The 23,612-nt window shown below is 47.7% G+C and overlaps 2 protein-coding genes across 2 annotated transcripts in view; one reads left to right on the forward strand and one right to left on the reverse strand.

Annotated features, from left to right (window-relative positions):
* Nucleotides 1-3,100, forward strand: part of STAB2 (stabilin 2) — a 116,164-nt gene extending 113,064 nt beyond the window's left edge. The window contains exon 69 of the mRNA XM_081127683.1: nt 2,614-3,100. Coding sequence (XP_080983809.1) covers nt 2,614-2,664 — 51 coding nt within the window. The 3' untranslated portion in view covers nt 2,665-3,100. The remainder of the gene's footprint in view (nt 1-2,613) is intronic.
* A 2,131-nt stretch (nt 3,101-5,231) lies between these two features.
* Nucleotides 5,232-23,612, reverse strand: part of NT5DC3 (5'-nucleotidase domain containing 3) — a 52,991-nt gene continuing 34,610 nt past the window's right edge. The window contains exons 7-14 of the mRNA XM_081129778.1: nt 22,636-22,696; nt 22,087-22,189; nt 21,855-21,956; nt 19,586-19,667; nt 18,493-18,579; nt 16,008-16,148; nt 11,478-11,542; nt 5,232-9,498 (exon numbers count right to left, since the gene is read on the reverse strand). Coding sequence (XP_080985904.1) covers nt 9,246-9,498; nt 11,478-11,542; nt 16,008-16,148; nt 18,493-18,579; nt 19,586-19,667; nt 21,855-21,956; nt 22,087-22,189; nt 22,636-22,696 — 894 coding nt within the window. The 3' untranslated portion in view covers nt 5,232-9,245. The remainder of the gene's footprint in view (nt 9,499-11,477; nt 11,543-16,007; nt 16,149-18,492; nt 18,580-19,585; nt 19,668-21,854; nt 21,957-22,086; nt 22,190-22,635; nt 22,697-23,612) is intronic.

A 23,612-nucleotide genomic window follows, 5' to 3' on the forward strand; every position in this document is an offset into this window, starting at 1 on the left:
GGGTTCCAGGTTCCTCTGAGTGGGTGACAGAAGCCCCGACAGAAATAGGGGAGACCAGAAGCTGCCCCACTCCAGCCTCATGATCAGGTGGCAAGGAGAAGAAATGGGCTAAATTCTGCTGCAAACATTTCTGAGGTTGCTGCAAAATAAGACATAAAGCCTTTAAAAGGTATGTTTCCTGCCCTGTCCGGTGTAGCTCGATAGTCGGAGCATCGGCCTGTGCACTGGAGGGTCGTGGGTCTGAGTCCCAGTCAAGGGCACGTACCTTGGTTGAAGGTTCGATCCCCAGCCCTGGTCAGGGCGTCTGCGGGAGGCATCCAATCTGTGTCTCTCTCACATTGATGTTTCTCTCCCCCCGCCCCCCTTCTTTCCACTCTCTAAAAATCAATGGAAAAAATACCCTTGGGTGAGGAATTAAAAAAAAAAAAAAACAGCTGTTTCCTTTGGTTATGCTTTAAACTTGTATTTACATTGCTGCCTGATTGTTCTGCCTGTTATCAGAGCTGCTTCTTGCTCTTGGATCTTCGCTCCTTTGATGAGTTCCTTTCTACAGGGTTTCCATTTGTTTCTAGAGCTGGTGATCCTTGAGCTTAGAAGGGGCCTCCACTGACCTCAACCCAGGAGGACCCTGTGGCAGGGGACCCCATTCACACTGAATGTGGAAGGTACACCCTCCCTGTAATACCAGGTCTGGACTGAGAAGCTAGGGATAGCACTTAGTTCCTCATATAAAGACAAGAAAAGCTGACAGCCGGTCTGCTGACGGCCCTTTTGTACCTCAGCAGAATGAGCCAACGGCCTTACTCAAGTCCAAAGAAATACATGAATCTTGGCCTGTGTGGGTCTAGACCCCTCCTGCAACAGGAACCAAAGCCAGCTGTTGTCATTTTTTGGGTGGACATATGCTGTGCCTCCCCCCAAGACTATGTTATGGTTGTTGAATTTTTGTAAGTTGCACTGAAACGTTACAAAAATATTTTATCACACCATTTGAAGCTTGGATAGTGCAACAGATGTTATTTTTCTGCAGAGAACCAAACATAAATACCTTGTGGTTCTGAGTGCCTGTGGTAGCCAATGATGTACTATAGTTGTGATACACTGAAAAATAACCAGATCCTAAATCCTATCTTGTTTTTAATCAAACCATGTAAGCATTTCAAATCCAAATTGCAAGGGTAAGTTCAGCTAGATTGCCTTTATTAATATTTGATTTCTTTATTAATATTATGTTGAAACCAACCTCATTTAAAAAGCAAAGGAAAAGAAGTATCGATCCTGTTCAGCATGCTCCATGCCTTCTCAGCTAAGGGCTCCGTCGGCACTGTTCATGAGACACACCTGAGGCGGGCAAGAGCGCATCCTAGATGCGGGATTCAGCTAAACATCATCAGGCCGGACGGCAAAAGCATTCCAGTGACAGGAATCCTAAGGGGAGGGCGCCATCCCCAAACGTGACGTGCTAGAACCCCGTGCCTTTTCTACTGGGGAGGGGGGTGCTTATAGAATATCTGCAGCCAACCCAGACACCTCGAACATGCCCATTATGGTAATTAACAGTTTCGGAGCTGATGGGAGCTAAAGACAGTGGGAAGTTTGGGGTGGCTGCCTCTGGCATATGCATCCGACTGACTCTGAGATGATGAATTTTCAATCTAGAAGGAGTTTCATGGTAATCCTATGAATAGCCATCATTTGTGGGGTGCTTATACCTTCCTTAATGTAGCATCAAATTCAATCCTCACACCTCTTAGGACTCTTTATAAATAAGAAAACTACTGCAGAGTTTAAATGATTTGTCCAGGGCACACAAGCTTCAAACAGCAGAAACTGTCCCCAGAACAGGGGCCCCAACCACCACACTATCCTGCCTCCGGACACGAGACCAGGGACAGCCACGAGCAGGAATGAGACCAGGGACAGCCACGAGCAGGAATGTTCCCACCACGTGTGCTCACGGGCCCCTGGGGAGGAGTCATCTTGTAGGCTGCAGGGAAGGGAACAGATTTCCTCAACCCTCTCCAGCCCCTGGCTGATCTGAAAATTAAACTGACAAAGTGGGATTCACAAGAGAAAAGCATCTACATTTTGTTGAATGTTTACATGTGCACGGGAGCTTTCATAAGAGAATGAGAGCCGAAGGACTGGCCAGCACAGGAAGCTTTTATACCTGCAGACAAAGAAACGATGCATTGGTGAAGAATCGACGAGACAGGTCTGGGCTGGGCAGTGAATGGTAAAGAAGGACCTGGGAAGGGAAGGTCCGTTTAACAAGGTTTGTTTGTAAGGTTTCCCGGCCCCCAACTCCTCATCTCTGGTGATAAGTGTCTTGCTTCCTCCCCCAAGGAGGGACCTTCACATGGGAGTTTTAGGGCCTGTTTCAGGGAAGATGGAGGGGGAGGAGCTCAGAGCGACCATCCTGCTTCTGCTGTTTTTTTGTGTTTTGTTTTAATTCCTTCAGCTTAAGATATTTAATATGCCAAGGTGTCATATTTTGGGGTAGTGTGTCCTGAACCCCATCTAGGCCCCCGACCAGCGCCCGAAAGAAATGCTCAACCCGCAGAGTAGCAGGTCTGGGCCCTCCCCACGTGCTCACAGGCCTCTCTCTTCCAGGACTCCGAGGACCAGCTGCTGGAGGGCAGTGACCCCCTGGGGGCGCTGTAAGGCCCAGGCCCGCTGCAGCCAGCCACCCCCACGGCCACCGGGGCCACCCAGCCTCCTCACAAAGGCTGCCAACTGTGACTCCTCGGCCCCAGCTGCTCTGGGGAACGTAAGGTCCCTGAACATTGTGAAGCATGTGAGGCAGTCAAGCCGTACCTCATCTCCCTGGGTAATCTGGAGGATTCTTTGTTTCTGTGGGTGAGGAACCCTGTGAAACCCACCCGCCAACTCGGGCCTTCTCCCTCTGACCTCTGGCTGTTCTTCCTGCTACCTTTAGATGTTCCTACGACATCCTACCCAATTCCACAGTAACTGTGACCTTGTCTTATTTTCTTACTAGACTGTAAGCTCCTGAAGGCAGGGACTCACCTCATTCACCCTGTATCTCAGCACTTAGCACAGTGTCTGGACCATGAAATGGGCTCAATAAATGTTTATGAAACAAACAGTCAGTGGAACAAATCTAGTGTTTTGGGGAACCAAAAATACTGCTCGCCACAGAAGGGGTCAAGGTCTGAAGATAGAATCCACTTATTAGACCTAACTAGGATCTCTTTAGCAGCCAACATCTGCCTATAGTTATTTCTTCTGTGTTGTTTGTGTGCGTATATTAAGATGACATGATAACCACAGTGAGATACCACTTCCCAGTCACTAGGATGGCAACAATCAAACTGACAGGCAATAACAAGTGCTGGCGAGGATGTGGAGAGGTGGTCGCCCTCACACACTGCTAGTGGGACCGTAAAAAGGTGCGGCCACTGTGGAAACGTTTGGCAGTTCCTCAAAAATTCACAGAGTTACCATAAGAACCAGAAACTTCACTCCAAGGTACATACCCAAGAAAGATGAAAACAGGTCCACATAAAAATTTACATATGCACATTCAGAGAATATTATTCATAATAGCGGGGGGAAAATGGAAGCACACCAAATGCCCATCAGCTTATGAATGGGTAACCAAATTGTGGTATGTCCCTATGATGAAACGTCATTCCACCCTGAAAGGGACCCAGGCACTGAAGCATTCAACAGCGCGGATGGACCTTGAGCGCATTATGCTAAATGAAAGAAGCCAGACACAAAAGACCACATATTCTATAATGCCATGTATGTGAAATTTCCAGAACAGGCAAATTCAGAGACAGAAAGCAGATTCATTAGCAGTTCAGGGACTAGGAAGGAGAGAATGGAATTAACTAAGAAGTGTGGGGTTCCTTTCTCAGTGATGGAAATGTTCTGGAATTTCGGTGGTCATGTGCAGGACTCTCCATGCAACACAGAATGTCCACCACACCAGGTCCCTGCCCTCCCAGTGCCAGAAGACACCCCCCCCATGACTGTGACAAATGAACACCCTCCAACCCACCCACCACACATTTCCAAACTGTCCCAAGGGGGGCAGTACTGGCTGAGCATAGGAATCTCTGCAGGGACAGAGGAGTGAAAGGCTGGGTCGAGCAGATCTCAGACTCCTCTCTTTTGCTCTCTCAGCCCACATAACTTTGTCCCACATCATTGGGGCTTTTGCTGAGCCAAGTCCAAAGTTCTAGAAGCTTTTCACAACTCCAGGAAAGGGAAGAAGTCAGTCCCAGTTTCAAGCAAAGGAATAGCTTACCATCTCCTCTGGGATGACATGCCGTGGTGGGAGGAATGCCACGTGTCCAGGAAACCACCCCCCAGAAAGAGTGTGGGACAGATTTCTAGGGGGGCCACCAATCCCACCATCACAGGTACCAAAAGGCAAGTGACCTGATGGAAAACAACAGGCTTGTCCATGGGAAAAGGAAATGAGATTAAGGTTCTGGCACAATGAGAGGTCAAGGATATAAAGGTGTTTAAATACAGATACACATGTGCACATACGCACAGGTGCACAAATGCATAAACAGTTTAAAAAAAAAAAAAGCTCTTCGAAATATTTAAATTTATCCAAAACTGAGTAGACATTTGACTTATATAGCACTCCTAATTCAGTATATTCAGTATTTTCTTCCCTTAAAACACTGCTTCCAGCCCTGGCCGGTGTGGCTCAGTTGGTTGAGTGTCGTTCTGTGTATGAAAGGGTTGCCAGTTGGATTCCCAGCCGGGGGGCGTGCAAGAGGCAGCCAATCGATGTTTCACTCTCACATCGATTTTTCTCTCTCCCCCTCTCCCTTCTTCTCTCTCTAAAAATCAATAAATCTTTAAAAAGAAAATACAAAACACACAAAAACCATTCCTTATGATTTCCAGCTTTCATAGTAATTTGATGGCAGACAAACACGTGGATCACTGTCTTCTCCCTGGTCTCAAGGAGGGAACTGTCTGTGGGAGAAAAGAAACTCCAGGTGGGTTGCCTGCTGCCCACCTACTAAGCTCACACCAATTTTCCATCTGTGGCTAAATTACACAGTCTTCAAGCTCTGAAAACAAGCAAGTGTGCTCTGCTGGGCATGATAGCACAAGGATGGTGAGAAATGAACCCTAAATCTTTCACCCCTCCCTCTCACAGGGATATTCTTTTTCGGTCATATTAGAATTTGTTATGGCTTTGCTACTAACTTAAGCACACAAAAACCGATGACTTACAGTAAACTGGACAATACAATTCAATTCTCTTTTATTTGGCAATAAATTCAATATCAGGTAACATAAAATCGACATTTAGAATAAATAGCAAGTTCACATTCAGAATAAATAGTAGGTCTACCTAGTTTGCATTTACTGTGCCTGCTACCCTACAGGCACAATTAGTCATTCAACTAAATAATCAGAAAACAGTTTCCTAAGTCAGAGGTCAAGCCTGCGGTACTAGAAACGTACAGAGGGGCTGTCGCGGGGTGGGTTCTGCAGAGCAGACACGCTGAGATGGAGATCCGAGCAGGAAGGTTACGGGGTGAGTTCTGGGGATCCCCGCCTGGGAAGGGAAGAGAGGCTAGGGAAAGGGAGCTGCTCAGAGGAGGGGGAGTGACCTTTTGGGGGCAGGGCTTTTCAGCAGAGGAAACTCCCACGGAGGGCCCACAGCCACTGGACACCCAGCAGCTGGGGGTCTCAGTCCTTCAGTCCTGAAGGGTTATGTGGGCAGCCAAGCCCATCACCCACGACAACCACAGTCACAAACAACTACACTAAGGTATATTTAACTAGCGCTAGTGCCCGAGCCCGGCGGCTCAATCACACAGGACAATGCCAAGTGCTGGGGACACAGTATCTCACTCTGGCCACATAAGTCAAGATGCCCAGAGTAGCGCCCAGGGCAATACGGGGCACTTACCTACAGGGCTCCTCCCTGCTGCCGCCCCCGCCAGGAGGCTGTTCATCTGCACAGAGCAAAGGTTGCGAACTATGGCCTGATGCAGCCTGCAAGCTGTTTTTATAAATCAAGTTGTAATGGAACAAACTTGTGTCCTTTCCTAGAGTAGTGGCAACAGAGAACGGCCTGCAAAGCTGAAAATACCTACTATCTGGCCCTTTACAGGAAAAGTGTGCTGACCCCGCATTTAGAAAACTTCACTCCCTTTCCTGTCCTTAATCCACTCGGGTGTCAAATCCTAAGGCAGATAAAAAAGAAAGAAAACGGGAAATTGGTACAAAAGGAAACTGATAACATGAGGGCAAACACACAGATGAATAGAGCAATCGAGGAGCCCGGCCTCTGGCCAAATTCAGTAGCGAGGTCCCCCAAGAGGGTCTTTGGCAGCAAATGAGCATTCTGCATAGTGGAAACTCGTTCCAATACTGAGCACAGCTCTCTACTGCTTCAAGGGCCTTTTGGGAGGAAGAGAGAGGAAAAGCCATTTAGCTCAACCAAAGCTAAATTAGCTAGGAGGAGAAATTACTTTCCATTTCTCCTTTGCAGTAATGAAGAGGGCCAATGCTTTCAAAGCAACTAGCAATTTAGCCTGAGAGGTACCCGAGTCGGTAACAGGTGGTTTATGTTACACTGTGCTAACAGCGACAGCAGGAAATGAAGCTGAAGAGTATTGGGGGGGGGGGGGCAGTGGGAGAGGGAGAGATGGGGGAGGGGAGAGGGAGAGAGAGAGAGACTGAGACTATGTTTGGAGGAAAGTAGGAGCTCTAACCCAAACTCCTAAAATATTTTAAAAGCCAGTTTTCATCTATAGACGCAACTCTGGGAAAACCAATTGCGAGGGTCCCTCCAAGGCAACCTGCTCCGGGTACCATGCGCATGTTGGCATGTTGCCCCTGGACTATGAATTTTCGTTCACATAATTCTTAGAAAATCAGTCTAACCAAAGCTAAAAATGGAAAATATTTTTAAATGTGCACACTAATTTTATTCTGTTCACTTTCCAAGTTGCTATCTTGAAGGGTGGAAAATAGACTCCCTTCCCTTGGACCAACAGGCTTTCACCAGCGTGTGCACCAAAGACAAGCTGGAAGGAACAGAATGCCCCGTGCAGCATGCCAAACCCAGCCGAGTCAGGACAATGACTGGCGAGGACGAGGAGGGTGCCTCTGTCCCTCACGGGGAGACAGCTGTCCTGACCCGAGCTGCTGGCCCGGGCATGGGTTTGCCGCCTGCCAAGCACACACTCAGGGCGGGGGGGCGGGGGGGGAGCCTGCTAAGACAGATACCAGGCCCCTGCCAAGTGGTAGATCTCAACACTGCCATGTTTGATGGCGCAGAAACTGAAACCTTAATTGGTAATAAATCGTGAAATAGAAAATGTATTTCTCCCCCATGGCTTGGCTTACCCAACCTACACACCCACGAAAGCAGGACTAAAAAACAGTCTACTTCATTCCTGAGTAAACAAATCCCCGTGTAACTGGCACCTAGGAGACATCCAACAAATACCTGATTAGATAAAAACTAAGAAATTAAAATAACAGTAACTACTTCCTCACTCAGCTTCCCCAAAGCAGCCGCCAAAAGCACCAGTGTGCCCTCTGAGGCCCCAACCCTAAGCAGCTCTGGCCTCCACCTGCGCCCCTTAAATGCCGTCTCCAATCAACTCTGATGCTCACAACACCTAGGAGCTAACAAACAGTAAACAAAAGGCTGCCCCATTCCAAAAAAGGAACGGACCACTGTGGTTACAATAAAATGCAGCAGGAAAAAGGCATCTAACTGATCGGGCCAACTGGGTCTAATGGGTCACCTTCACTGTGACAGTTAAATACAAGAAAACACAAGTAAAATCCCATTATAACAAGTGGCATTACAAACATGCTACAGTGCTCATTTAATTTCTGCATTCCAGCAGGCACCCTATGGTCTGCCAAACTAGCACTCCTGTCAACAGCTGGTTCCCATATACTTATCACAGCAAAAATGCTCAATTAGCAAGCACAGTCCACAAGCCCCCTTCATGTACCAGCTGGGCGCTAGGTTTGAGAATGCAGGCCCCTTTCATTGTCCTTAGAAAGACAAGAGAAATAGTCAGCTAAATCATTTTCTAACCCTTTTTCTCTTTGTTTCAATGCCCCTTATCTCCCACCTTAAATACAGACACCTAAAGAAAACCCCTCAGACTCCCAACACAGCCACACAAACATGGCAGGAAAGAAAGCTAAGGGGAGCAGAGGGTGGGAGCCGGCTAAGGGGGGAGCCTGGCGCCCTTCTCCCTGCTGGATGCAAGCCCGCGTCTCCCCCGATAATCCATGCACAAGGCGGGCACGTTTGTTACCCTCCAGAAAAGGACGGTTCCTGGGAATGCCTACGTGTTAGCAAGATACCAACGCAACCCAGCGAGGTCACGGCATGGCATGGCGTGGCATTTCCTTACAAGGATTTTTTTGTTTCGGTTTCATTTTCTGTCCACCAATGAGCACATCAAGCCAATGCTCGGGTGGCATTTTCAGGGGACCCTCCACCAAGCGCTGGCTCTGACCTGCTTGTTGCTCCCAGCCTTAATCTACAGTCTGTCCTGCCAGCTGGAAAGGCAACCAGGAGCTCTTCTCTCCTCCTCCGGGGAAAGACGCGAACCCGCCCATTGCTTGCGGGCACCATCTGTCCTTCCCCAGGATGGGGTGGGCCACAGGAAGGGGATGCTGAGGACGACCCAGGGCTAAGGACTTGTATCTCTTGTTCTTTCGACCGATGCACCAGAACGCCAAAGCCCTAGTACCAAATGGCTGGGGACTGGGCTGCTGTTTGGGGATCATCTCTGCTACTTATGCCGCGTTACGCCGCCGCAGAGCTCACTAAGTCATCGCCTCCTGCAAGCGGTTTGTCGCTGCAGGCCACTGTGCCCGTCCGTTCCCAATACGCCGCCTGGGACTGTTCCCTGTTTTCCAGGGAAGGGTCAGGGAGTTCCAAAGCGTCACCTGCCAGAATACAGAGATGGCATCAGGAAGTCTCCCCTGTCCCGGGAAACTGACACCAGGTACAGAACCTCTGGCAGCAAGACTGACCAGAGTTTCCACGTGGGGCCTGCATCCAGCCCGACGTGTGCGCTGCTGGCTTCCGTCTTAGCCACCCGGCGAGTCTCTTCCAGAAGGTACGAAATAAATATCAAAAGGCGTTATCTGTGTCTTTTCCGAAAGCAACACTCCTACCCACACAAGGCCAACCCCTCGGCGTCCGCCCAACCTGGGCCGCGGCTGTCCCTGGCGTGCCCACAGGCGGGCGCCGGTCACTTGGCCCGGGCCTCCTGCAGGAGGGGCAGCCTGCGGGTGGGGGGCCCGTCCGACCACGCGGGGAGCTCGTGCTGCAGCGGAGTCCGCCTGGGGTAGAACGTGTGGCTCACGTCGTAGTTCAACAGGCAGCTCAGGGACGCCATGTAGATGTCGGCAAACCGCGACAGGCGCCGCAGGAAGTAGGTGGGGTTCTGGTCGGTGCGGAACAAGCTTCCGAAATGGGCGTTGAAGAAGCCTTTGGTCATTTCCCTGAGGAGGCAAGAAGAGAGGGCGCGGCAGGGAATGAGTCCAAGGGCCTGTCTACAGTCACCGAGATCAAAATCACCTTCTCACTTTCGCAGGACTCATCTGGGAGGAAAATCAGCCTCGAAGCAGCCCCCACTTCTAATCAGGAAACAGTCTGTCTGTCCATCCATCCAAACGACACTTCCTACTGGGGCCTCTGGAGAGGCTCCCGTTTCCAGGTGTTTGCCCCCCTAACTGCACCCCATTCTCAAACGAAAGCAGAGACGCAGATGCTGCCTCTGAAGGCACAGAGAGATGTGGAATGTTCCAGAGTCTCCACACGTCCCTCCTCTACAGAGTGGGAACAGGACACACACACCCTTTTATAAGGCTACAGCAGAAACCGAGTAAGGTAAGAAAAATAAAAGCATATTGTAAACTCTGAAGCGCTTTGGTATCTGAGAAATGAAGGGTTATTTTATAATGATGTAAATAAACCTCCACCATCCATTACTCGGCTTCGAGCACCTCACTGCCTCCTGGAAGCCGAGGTGACAGCATTTTGAAAGGCTGTTCACCCCACCCCAGGCGCTCAGCCCCTGCACGTAAATCAACACCCCATCACAGGTGCACAGAACACTCACACCGTCTGATGGCTGGGACCCCTGGACACAGAATATTCCAGCAAAATGTTAACTACCATTTGACTGTTAATCAGTGGCAAGCACAGCAAAAAATATAATCATCTACACAATTGTGTGATAAAAGCCACGAGTTGGTAGTGAGTTGGTCATCATATGGTGACAGTGGATGTTGATGACCAAAAAGTAGGAAATTAAAAGAACTCTATTAGGTCTGTGGGTGGAGCGACATAAATGGTATTTAAACTTTTACTAAAAAGTCTCATTGAGATGTGAAATTGTTAGAAACTTGAAATCAAAACAAAAATCTCTGGCGGGTGAAATGGTTCCTTTATCTAATTATCTGAGGTCCCTGGAGTGCAGGACCCAGGCATGGCCTTCAGGGGCAAGGGGCCCACAGTCAAATCTCATTACATGCCCATCACCCTCTCACCCAACACTTTTATACCAATGTTAGAGTGATAGTCAAGTTAGAATAAGCCCCTGACAGACAAGACCCTGGGAGGGAGGGGTCAATACTGCCAGGCTTCTGCAGCCCGGGGGAGGGGCTCTGTCCCCTCTCCATGCCCTGTCCCCAAATCAAGCTGTCCACTGCTCAGAGGCCAGAACCAAACAGTGACCGCTCCCTCCAAACCTTAGAGACAGCTGTGCCCAGGGCAGTGGAGGCCAAGCACACGAGCAGAAATACCCTGTAAACAGTGTCCGCATAACAGCATCCTCGCAGGGAAGCCTGACAGTCCAGGGGCCTCTTGAACAATGTTCCCTTAAGATGCACACCCGCCAAACTTCTCTGGTAGCAGGCGGGCATTCACCAGTCAACACAATGACACTGAGTGCAGCACATTCCTAAAACAGTGTGGTTACAAGCAAGCACCAGGGCTGGACGAGCCCCAGAAATTCACTCTGGGGCAGGGCCCGCCTCCTGCAATACTGTCTCAGGAGCCACACTGTGCGCAGCCAGCACCACCACCATGTGGGCCCCGGCTGCCCAAATGGGAAAGCCAAGCAGGCAGGGATGGAAGGCAGGCTCCTTCTCCCGGGGCCTTCACATCAGATGGGGCCTGGCAGGGACTGTGGAATCAAGATATGTTGTGAATGTCTGTTTAGGTGAAAAATAAGAGCACGTTCGTTTGATTCTTAAAAAAGAAACAAACGCAAGGGCAGGAGGTGTGAGGGAGGTCACTCCTGCCTCAAGGAAATGTCATGCATCACTCACTGGAAGCAGATGGACACTGGGGTGGGTCACAGTCATACCTGGGAGTTAAAAAGGAGTGTCTGGAAGTATGCCTAGGGCATGTACGTGGGCTGAGCAAACGCAGACAGGGTGGCGGATGCCCCACGTTCAAAACGGGTTGCTCTTACCTCATCTCCTTCCTCTCCTTTTTCCACTCCTGCAAAACCAGCTGGGACTCCGCATCTCTGTGCACCTGCAGGACAGAAGCTAATTACTGAGACTTCTGAATGCAAATAAACTCATCAGGTAGTGAGAGTATTTTAATGGGCAGCTTTTCTTGGAGAAATTTTTTTTATATATATATTTTTATTGCTTTCAGGGAGAGGGAGAGAGAAAGTTAAAGCATCAATGATGAGAGTCACTGTTCGGCTGCCTCCTGCACGCCTCCAACTGGGGATCAAGCCCACAACCCAGGCATGTGCCCTGACCAGGAATCGAACCACAATCTCCTGGATCCTAGGTCGATGCTCAACCACTGAGCCAAGCCTGGTTGGGCTCTTGGAGAAATTTTATTCAAGTTTAAGGAACAGGCACTTGCATGAAACAATACGTTTTTCAGACTCCCCAGTTGCAATCTTCCCTTCTTTACCAAAGTAGTTTTGAATATCCAACAACAGAAATACGGTTTAACAAATTAAACTGGATATTATGAAGGTATTAAACAAGGCCCCTATTAAACTAGAGATAGTAAAGTACTGTTAATGTCTATGTATAAACATAATGCATGTGCATCCACATAAAGTATACATGTGTACTGTACACGTGTGTAATGTACCCGTTACACATATGTGTTACCTACATAAACATATACTGAATACATACTATCTATCACACATATTAGATATATGCATCAACATAAAAATGGCAGGTAAATGGAAATAACAGGTACACCCACTAATTGGAAGCATGTAAAAATATGTGCTATATTAAGAAATTAACTGGAAATTTTTCTTTAATTTTTGCAAGGACAGTAGAATTATAATTTGTTTTAAACTGTCTTCCTTAATATTGTATTATCGTTTAAAATGTTTAAGGGAAAAAAATGTCTTTGTAAACAGCAAAAAGGTAGAGCACCTCAACCAGATGGAAAAGCAGAGAATTCGCTGGTTGGGCTGAAATATGAGCAAAAGGCACCAAGAAAACGGCAACTGCCCACAGCAGAATCTCACAAGTCCCTCCGCAAGGTCCCTATGGCTGAACGGAAACACTGGGCCTGTCAGAGGCGCACGTGATCGCAGGGGACAGGTGGCTCCCTGCAATTCAGTCACGGGGCAGCCTTAGGACCCAGTGGAAAAGACCAAACAAACCAACCATCTGCTTCTGACGTGGGAGCCAAGGCCCTTCTGTTTACCAGCTCTGCCCAGCTCACCAGCCTGGGTGACAGGCACCCGCTCGGTGCCTCTGCCGCTCAGACAAAACCCTGAGCTTGCGCGTTGGGTAATATTCTTGCCCAGCAGCACTGCCTGCACCACCAGGAAGCAGCGACACTGAGGGACCGCTGGCCGTGCTACCGGAGCACGGGGAGACTGGCCCGGCCCTTCTGGGGGTGTTGATGGTTTTGCGAGCATAGTTTAAATTAGCTTCGACATTTTAATCAACAAATTACTCACTACAGAATTTAAACTCTACAAAGTATGTGACTAGATCAAAAATCTGTAGGGTGTCCCAAGTAATTTATTTATGCATATACATATATACGTATATACACATATTCACATACAGATACATATATATATTCAGCACCTAGTATGTGCTGAGCATAGTGCTAGATGCTGATGATATAAGAGGACAGGATGGAGGCGTGTGTGTGTCTGTCTGGGAGGGGGGTGCCCAGGTAAGCAGACCACAAAACAATGCGATACCACAGAGCTGAAGTGTCCGTCTGTGGGAGGGAATCCCCCTCCTGCCTCTGCCCACACACCCTTTACCTGGCAGGAGAGAATTCTCTGACTGGTGACCAGAACAAGGACTACCAAAGTTTATCTGTTTACTATCCCTCTTTAAACTAGCTGCCACAGGCCGTGTGAGTGCTCCCCTCCACTCCTGCCCCTGGTGGCACCCCCCAACCTAAGGCAGGCTCTACAGACCAGAAGAGCCAACCTGAGTCTCCGAGTTCGAAGCATTTTCTCCAGGCCAGCTTTTCTAGAATGGAGGGCAGCCAAGGATGAGAGGTCATCTCCCGCAGAGCCCAAGGCTGCTGAAGGGACATGCAAAGGAGGAAAGCCCCAAAGACTGAGGCTAGGGGAGCATCCCCAGAGGGGGGCCACCTGAGCTCTGTGTGCGCCTTAACCCAGCCTCCCCTCGGGCCCTCCCGTCGAAGGCCCACCGAGCACCTGGCCTAGGCTCCCTCCCGCCTGCCCTCCCGTGAACCTGTCCCCATCACCTATCACCCCTTTCATATGATCAACCTCCTCACCTGGATCCATCCCATCAGCATTTAAACATGCTACAGCCTCTCCCGGGAAAAAACTGCACAGCAGTACCTCGGTTTCTAATGTACTCCGTTCCGGAGACCGTTCGAGTTCTGAAACATTGGAAAACCGAGGGATCCACAGCCAACAGCTGGGCCTCAGGATCTTGCCCTCAGCAGAAAACGTGTGGCATGTTCGACTTCCGAAGCACGTTCGAAAACCGAAGCACTTCAGTCCGGGTTTACGGCATTCATTAACCTAAATGTTCGTCCACGGAGACGTTCGAAAGCCAAGGTGCCACTGTATTCCCTTCAGCCACCCCCTTTCTCCAGCTCTATTCCCCCTACCAGGCCAAACTTCACAAAACAACATTCTCACGTGTCTGACATCCACTTTACAATGTTTTGAAGACTCTTAATTAGTTATAATTAACCTTTAAGTGAAGGCATGCACCCCAGGATGGAAAGCATCAGAAAAGACCAACCAGAAGCCCACGCCACAGGCTGATCCCACAGACACGGCAGCCACCGTTAGCCCCAATCATGAATCAGCAAACTCCGCTCTCCACGAGCAAAAATGCGGGTTGGCTTCATGTACCGCACCTGCCCATCCACACGTGCGTGAGCAGGATATTACAACCAGCCAGCGGCCGGCCATCTGCACCGGGGAGGCCACGTCCAGCCCACCCCCCACTGTTCTATCAGCCCATGAGCTTGAGAATGGGTTTTATTTTTTAAATGGTTGGGGGGAAAATCAAAAGAAGAATTTCATGACACATGAAAATGATACACAATTCAAATTTTAGTGTGCACCAGTGAAGTTGCAGGGACACAGGGACACGCAGCCGTTTGCATGTTGCCTGAGGCTGCTTTGTGCTACGAGCACAGAGCTGACTGAGCAGCTGCGATGAGACCAGAGGGCCCCACAGCCTAACATGCTGACTGTCTGACGGAGAAGTCCGCCAGCCCCTGGGCTACCCGAGGCTCTGACAGGGCCACCCGGAAAGACTGCACAAAATTATCTTTATTCCTTATAGCTAGTTTCTTAAAACCAAAAATTATATACTTGTATTTAATTCATCAGAGAAGAGCCAAGAACCAATGGGGCCGGGGCACATGGAAGCAAGACCAGGGGACATGCGGGTCCCCATGCTCTGCAATGTGAGCACCCTGGAGTGAGGACCTGGCCTGCTACCCCTCGCAGCTCTGCCTGAGCTCACTGCCAGGCACCTCCACACAGGCTGCCAGCTGGGCCAGGCAAGGCAGTTCCCTGGCCACTTCCAAAGCAGGGTGACACGCCATGGGCAGAGGCTGCGGGTACGTTAGCCAAGAAAGCGGGCATCTGCGCCCCTTATCCTGAAAGAGCCGGCATTCACACTGAGATTGCTGCAGGCCCGGCCAGCTGAACCAACCGAGAAAGCAAGGTGCCTCATGAGACTGGAAAGGGGGCTGCAGCCACCACAGAGGGGAATCTGCACTGGCTGGGAAATCACTGTGAAAAATAATACTAGTCCCAATATTACCAAAGTTGCAGGTTCAATCTTCAGTCAGGGCACATACAAGAAGCAACCAATGAAAGCATAAATAATGGAACAACAAATTGATGTTTCTCTTTCTCTTTCTCTCTCTCTCTCTCTCCTTTCTCTCTCTAAAATCAATCAATAACATTTTTTTTTAAAAAAAAGCACTAACTGTCCAAAACTGGCTACATGACTTACAGAAGCCAGCAAACTATAGGTATTGTCTTCAAAATCAAATGGAGACTGCACGCAGGGACCCTGACTTGCTGTGAGATTTTCCAGTAAGCCGTGGCACCTAGCCTGAAGTGTTCATTCCACAGGACCCTTCATTTTACAGAAGGGGAAACTGAGGCCCAGAATGGAGAAGACCACTGCAGGCTAAAGGCAGAAGCAGGACTAGGCCCAAAAGGCGGCAGACTCTCGAATCCCACCCCCCTCCCCCCACAAGACACCTCCCAAAGGGGCTACAGTGGGAAAGTGAGCACAATTGAATTCAGGCAGAGGAACATAAACACGGGTCTTTCTCTAAATGGCTTGGGGGGCACTGTTAAAGTTCTCTCAGGGAAACTGGCAAAATTCTCAGGGGCAAAATAATCTCAGTAGTTATTCTGAAGAGTGACTTATGCCTCCTACTATATAACCACAATTAAACAGAAAATACCTAAAGTAACTCTGACCAATGGACTAGTTTCAGGCTTAAAGAGAAAGGAGAGAAAGAAATCCCAAACCTGCATCTGCTCCAGTAGCCCAGTCAGGGTCTGCAGCCAGGTCATGGTTTGAATATATTGCTCCGTGTTCATGATTCTGAGCTCGGATCGTAGCTCTGGGATGATGGCACCAGTTCGCCAGCCGTGCCTCAGGGTCAAGTCCTGATCACAAAGATCACAGAAAGTCGACATCAGTCTCAACAGAACCGAAGTCATACACAACAGGCATTCATTGAATTACTTTTTAATTGTAATGGTTGGTTATTAACCATGCTGAATTCAGTGAATTACATTTCATTAAAACCAAGTTAGCCCAAGGCTTTAATTATTTCACCCAAGAAAATTTCTGTTCCAGAAATAACTGCTGTGAGTCACAGTCCTTGCAGAAGCCCAGGGTCTGGAATCATTAACCATGGCGTGTAAAACAACAGTTACGTCAGGGGCAGAAAGAGGCTGGACCGAGATGCTCCTGAAGGTGTTCATTCCATTCATCCACCGAGGGCTGGGAGCAGCCCCTGTGCACCGGGCCTTGCAGGTTAAGGGGAACCGTGGACTATCAGACTTGGTATGATCACACCACATAAACACACACGATCACATTTTCCATTCACATAAAGCCTGATGATTTGACAATAAGCCAGACTAGCTGATGTCAACTATGTCCTGGAAAATCTAAAATAGGCAACCATTGTACTAAAAGGCCATTCATTTTCTCATTTGGCAAATATTTTTCAAGTACTATTTGCCAGGCCCTGTTCTACATACTGAGGATAAAACAATGAACAAAAACTGACCCATCTGTGCCCTCATGGGAAATACAAAGAACAAATAAGCAAGTAAATACACAATGTCAAGTGGTCTTTAATAAATTTAAGATTAAAGTCACACAAAGTATCTTTTCCACTCAGAAGGAATGAAACCAGAACTCAATAGCAGGGGGGAAACTGGAAAATTGACAATTTTGTGGAAATTTAACAACACCCTTGATCAATGGGTCAAAGAAGAGATCACAAGGGAAGTTAGAAAATACCTTGAGACAAATAAAACTGCAAATGAACACACCCAGATTTACAGCTGCTACAGTGTTTATAGCTATAAACACTGACATTAAAATAGATCTCAAATAACTTTATACTTTAGGGAACTAGAAAAACTAAACTGAAATTTAGCAGAACAAAGGAAAAAATAAAGATTACACCAGAGTTTTAGGGGGAAAAAAATCAACAAAACCAAGAGCTGCTTCTTCAAAAAAAAATCAACAAAATTGACAAACCTTTATCTTAACTAAGAAAAAACAAAGGAAACTCAATTTAGTAAAATCAGAAATGTAAGTGGTGCCATTACTACTGATTCTACAGAAATAAAAAGGGGTTAAAAAGAGTACTAAGAGCTTCTGTACGTCAACAACTTCTGGATAACCTGGATGAGCCGGACAAATTCCTAGAAACACATAACCTGCCAAGACTGAATCACAAAGAAACAGGAAATCTGAATGGGTCTCTAATTAGTAGGAGACTGAATTAGTAATCAAAAAACCTGCAGCCATAGAACGCCCAGAACCAGATGGCTTCACTAGCGAATTCTACCGAACACTTAAAGATGACTTAGCATCAATCCCTCTCAAACAATTCCAAAACCTGAAGAGGAGGGAACACTTCCTAACTCATTCTGAGGCCGGCACTACCCTGATGCCTCAACCCCCTGGACAGATGAGGTTACACAGGGGGGTGCAGGAGTCACCCGGGAAGAGTGTCAGCACACACAGACACACAGGCGCGGGACTCGCCCCCCTCTACCTGCAATTGTAGGTTCAACCACAGTTCAAGTCCTGAAATACTCCTCTAGTCATTCCAGGAGGCATGAAAAGCCTCCAAGACTCATTCCAAGGGGCATGAAAAGCCTCCAAGACTCATTCCAAGGGGCATGAAAAGCCTCCAAGACTCATTCCAAGGGGCATGAAAAGCCTCCAAGACTCATTCCAAGGGGCATGAAAAGCCTCCAAGACTCATTCCAAGGGGCATGAAAAGCCTCCAAGACTCATTCCAAGGGGCATGAAAAGCCTCCAAGACTCATTCCAAGGGGCATGAAAAGCCTCCAAGACTCATTCCAAGGGGCATGAAAAGCCTCCAAGACTCATTCCAAGGGGCATGAAAAGCCTCACTTTCACATAACGGCTACCTCAGTTGTGTGTTGCTGAGGCATTAATAAATGGAAAAGAAAACAACACTGGCATTTATTTCTTATCATTACTTAAATAGAAAGATTTTTCTGATAAACTCTGTATCAACTGCTAACTTCCATCAGGTCCCAAAAAATGTATCTTTTTCATGACTGATCCATCCTGTTCTATAAAATATGAGACATAAAAATAAAAAAAAAATGCGGCCACCTACTCCTCATTTTATGAAAGCACAAAAATGATCTTAACCAAAAGAGAAATTCCTTAATTAGTGGGACTAACACGTCTGTCCCCCAAAGGAGAAATAGGAAAAAAGGCCCTCCTCACCGCCAGGTCGCTGTATATGTGGTCACCAAAATACAACACTTTGGATCCTCTCCATCCAGTGAGCTTCAAAAACTCATATAAATTGCCCTGCAGTAAGGGAAATAGAGATATTATATCCTGTGACAGGCAGAGGCCTGTGTATAACCCAGAGCCCAAAATACCTTTTTTCAAAACTTAAAAAATTATTTTGATTTTAAAATTTATTTTAAATATCAAAATATAAAGATTAAAGCATCTTAGTAAGAAATCTTTCAGGTCTTCCTTCTACGTCAGATGTACTTTTCAAAAAGGATTCATACTGTATATACCTCTTTGGAACAATCTGTTTGTACTTTACATGCTATGACTGTCTCTCCGGGTCAAATATTAACCTGCCTTGAAACTTCATTCCTGAGAAGTACCACAATTCATTTTACCAATTCCCTCATGTTGGACATTTATTTTGTTATCATTTACTTTATTTCGTAAGTAGCTCCATTCTTATAGCAGGGTTTTAGCTGCTATAATTATCTTAATAATTTTCTTAGGCTAACTTCCTAGTAATGGAATGGCTGTCTCAAAGCTAGTTTTTCAAGGCCTAGAACATAGACTGAATGCCAAGTCTAGCAGGTTGTTATAAACCCGCCAGGAATGTATCAATATGTTTAAAAAAAAAAAAACTTCAGTAGCAGAGTAACAGTCAGCAAGTCAATCATTTATGCAAACATTTGCAAGCCTTATATAATACCAAAATATATTACAACTGTAGATAAGACACAGCTTGTCAGGAAATAATTACTAATCTGGGCAAATAATATGCCATGCGATTAAATGTTTCTTAAAGAGACATTTTCAAGCTTTGCTACTAGTATCTTAAATGTTATATACAATGAAAGGTAATGCTTTAAATTTTGCTTTAAGAAACTGTTCATTTCTGAGTTAATTTAGATACTGACTTAAGCTTAAATTTCGCCACCAAGGCATAAGCAGTCCCCCGGGGCAGAGCGCTCTGCACTGCCCGGCCCAGAGTGAGCCTCGGAGAACATTCGCTGTTACCATCCGCACCGAGCACGCAGAGCAAAGCCACCCACAGGGTAAACCGGGCACGAGATACCTGCTTGTAGATCTGGCCTTTCTGCAACTTGTGGATTTTATCCCAAAGTAAGACACCTTTCTCATTCACCTTTCGGAAAGGCCTAAGGACAGAAACGGGAAACGTTATGACACGTGGTGGCCACGCAGGCTGCCTGCCGTGTGAAACACGACGTGGTCACTCCCTGGGAACAGGAGGGGCTGCAAGAGCCTGAGAAGCCCCGAAAACACGTCCACCACATCCCCCGGCCCAGGGCAAGGGCTCCCGAACAGCACCCCCAACCACCCCGCACCCCACGTCCAAGGATGGGTCATGGAGAAAGAACTCCAGGGGCAGACACAGTTGGAAACACCGTGCACTATACAGTCCCTTTAAAGTTACCGACGGCTGGGAAAGCCTCCTGTAAGGAAACTGGCTTTAACCCAGATTTGCCGGGTTCATTTGACCGTACAGAAAATGTTTGTTTCTGCAAAAAGCAGCCCTGTTTCAAAAAGAAAAGTGGCAAACACTGCCTCAGTACATTTATCCAGCTTTGTACCTGAAATTCGCCACTCTTGATAAAAAACCAACCAGAGGACCAGGCGGACCCTTTTACGATGGAAAATGGGAAAGAAGGGCTCGTTCCGCACCCTGGGGGTGCTGGTCCAAAGGACAAGGGGTTTGCTCGCCTTCAGTTTTTTAAGGTAACACCTATTTGAATTGTTTTCCTGATTAGAAAAATATAAACTCACTGGAAAATGCAAAAAAAAATACAATGGAGAAAAGGGAAATCACCCATAACTCTAGTACCCAGGTGTAAACACATTTCAGTCGCTTTTGGTTTTTTTACGTCTGTTATCTTTCTCTTGTAATCAGCATAAAATGAGGGTTGTTTGTGTACACTGGTTCTATCTTTTTCTCTCTACTGTCCTGAGAAATGTCCCACGTGATGACATATTCCTCAGACGTCAGGTCTTACAGTCGCTGCTCTTTCTTTTCAAATGCACCATTTTTACGGCTGCCTAACATCCCTCATATGGATGTTCCTTTAGGTTGTTGCTGACCTTCCATCACTATAAAATCACACAGGGATGAATACAGGTGGGAGATCATTCAGCTCTTACTCCAGGCCCCAGAACAAAGGCTGCAGTGAGGGGAGCGCTGCGCTGGGCCCCCCACAACACCCCCACAACTCCCTCCCACTCCCAAAATAGTCCAAAGCACTGTTTGGCCTGCTGCTGTGTATAACCTGACACAGGAGAGGAGGTCCGTGGTGAAAGGAGAGATGAAGCCCCTCTCCTGGCCACACCCCGGAATCTAATAAGAAAACGGTGGAGGGCATTTTATCAACGACAAAGCAGCAAGCCGGTGTTTATAGCTGTTTCTGATCGAAACTCTAGTTTTTCCTTCATTCTCCTGACTTCTCAGTCTCTGCACAAGGTTCTTGGGTTTGTCTGCCTCTTCTTCCGGGAGTCACTGTGACACCTGGAAAACTGGAACTTAGCAGTGCAAAGAGAATTTAATCCATTCAACACTAACTAGCCGGTTCTGACAGTTTATATCACCCAGCAGACAGGATGGCTTTCTGGTCACCGATGGCAGAGTAGCTTATAGTGTTTCAGAAATAGTTCATTACTGTACAAATAAGTGTTATTTTTCTAAACCTAGTGCAGTAACTGTCAACACTATTGACATTTGTGGGGGACAACTCCCGGTGAACATGTCTGCCCCACATGTTAAAAGACATTTTAGGACCCCTGAGCCCCACTCAGTAAATCCTAAGAGTACACTCGAGTCACCATCACAACCCAAACTCCCCGGCTCCCATTTCCCGAGGCTACCAGAGCAGAAGGACATTCTATAAGTCTTAGTAGAAATGTACTCCACCTGACGCAAAACCTGTGTTGCAAAGAAGTTTTGCAAAATCCAACTGCAATTTTAAAGGTACCATTTAGAGCTCTACATAAAGAGCTCGGTTTGCTGCCGCAGTTCTGTTAGGCTTCGCAATGTGTCTGCATCAAGAGATCTCCTATACTATGTGAGGATAAGTTTGCATTTTTCATTGTTATCCATCAGTTTCTTAAAGCTGACCGAAAGGACTGAAGCAGCCCACGTTGGCCTGAGAACTACTGCGACACGTGTAAGGCGTCTAAGCTCACCCTCCTCGTAAGTACTTACGAGACTTAAAAATCAAAGCTTTCATGTCAGATGCTTGTGATTTCCAAGTGGATTTCACGAAGACACACTACATCTTAAGTATTCAAGGCAGCAAATGAGTAAAACCTAGTCGCCTAGAGAGGCAGACACTCACCTCCGCTTATCGTTAAAGAAGTGTGGCTTCTCCGCCTGAACGATGACCACGTCGAATAGGTCCCTCCAGTCTTTTCCAACGATATACCTCATCCCTTTGTCCCTAAACGACACGTCAGCCAGGTTAGCATAACATTGAAGGGGTTAACTGTCTTTGCAACTCTATCCTGCAAATTTCCAACCATTAAATGCAGTAAGAGAAGGGAGCCAGAAGGGAGCCAGGAAACACTTACACAAAGCTACTGGGGCTGTTGGTGATGAGGAACATCTTCTTGCCGTGATCAGCCAGTTTGGCCAGCACCGCGCGGGTCTGCTCAGCGTAGCAGATGTACTTATCTGAGAGCAAAAGAAAAATTCACGCAGAGATTCAGCACGAGGTCCACTCAATCTGCAAGTGCTTACTGAATGGGGCCTATGGGCCCAGTGCCGTCCAGGGCACGTGGGGAAAGAGAAACGAGTCTTAAGGGAGCCTAGATCAGGGTGGTCTATCAGTGTCCACTGTATCAGTAGCCAAGCCCCCGCCTCCTTGGTCTATGGGGAGGAAACTAACGGGCTGCAGTTGCCAGCGCCTCTCCTTCTGAGTCAGGATCTTGTCAAGTTCTAAGGCAGAAGAGAGGGAGATGGCTGGGACACGAGGATGCAGGGGGTGCGGGGTCCTTGCACGGCACTCGGAAAGGTGCTAGAGCCTCTGCTCAGCACCTGTGATGGAAGTAAAATGCTTGCACAGTGCCATGGGGAGGCGCCCGCCTGGGACGAGCTTCACGGCAATGCCAGGTACGTACCAATGTCTGCTTCAATGGCTCGGTACATGATCCCTTTGATATGCACGTCTCGAATTGAATCCTGTCAAAAGATATGTTTTCCATCAGTGAGTGTATTGGCCTGAGTAAGAATACAAGTGAAATGGCACTCGTGATAACGTCTGTCATTAGGAGCTTGCAATCCAAGCACTAAATGAAATCTAAAGTCTGGCCCGTTCATCAGAGGTGGCCCCTGTGGGGAAAACTTAAGTTTCCATGGTGATGGTGGCAGTTTTCAGTGCAATGTGCAAAAGGGTCACTGGGAGGAGGTGATCTGTGTGGATAATTCTGAAAAAAGGCCCATATGATAAACCATAATTTATACGTAGTATCATGAACAATGATTCCAGGTCATCTGCGCGAGGGGCATTATTGTATTTTTCATCTTTGCACCCTTCCCTGGATTCCAACAGCAGGCAGAGGCATCTAGAAAAAGAGGCAGAGGCCAACGAGGGATGGACCTGCCTCTCTTCAGTGCTGCCAGTGAGGCGAGAACCATCAGTGGGATGGTGACTGAGGCAGAGATGTGGTCCAGCTCTCGGACATGAGCAGGAGGAAGCAGCCGACCCTTTGGCAGGCCCAGGGGTGTGGCAGCCTGATGCCTGGCAGATGCCAGAGCACAGTCCCACTCTCAGGTAGCACTGAGCAGGTCCTCTACACAGGTGGCACTCCTGAAGGCACATGGAAATGTTCAGAGCCTGTGGCAGGGGACTGGGCTGCAGACAAACTGGGCCATAAGCCTCAGAAAGTTAGTAGGAGATTTCTGTCAAGTATGAGCACCCTGGACTATAAATTCAACCTCAGTCCCCTTCCAGCACAGGCTTGTCTCAATGTCACATCGGCAGAAGGCAATGCTTAAGAAGCAAGCCGGAGCCAAACTTCTCAGCTTGAAATCTAGATTCTGCTATTTACTAGCTGTGTGACCATGGGCAAGTTACTCAACCTCTCTGTGCCTCAAT

The sequence above is a fragment of the Miniopterus schreibersii genome (assembly GCF_964146895.1).
Source record: "Miniopterus schreibersii genome assembly, chromosome: 2".
NCBI lineage: Eukaryota > Metazoa > Chordata > Mammalia > Chiroptera > Miniopteridae > Miniopterus > Miniopterus schreibersii.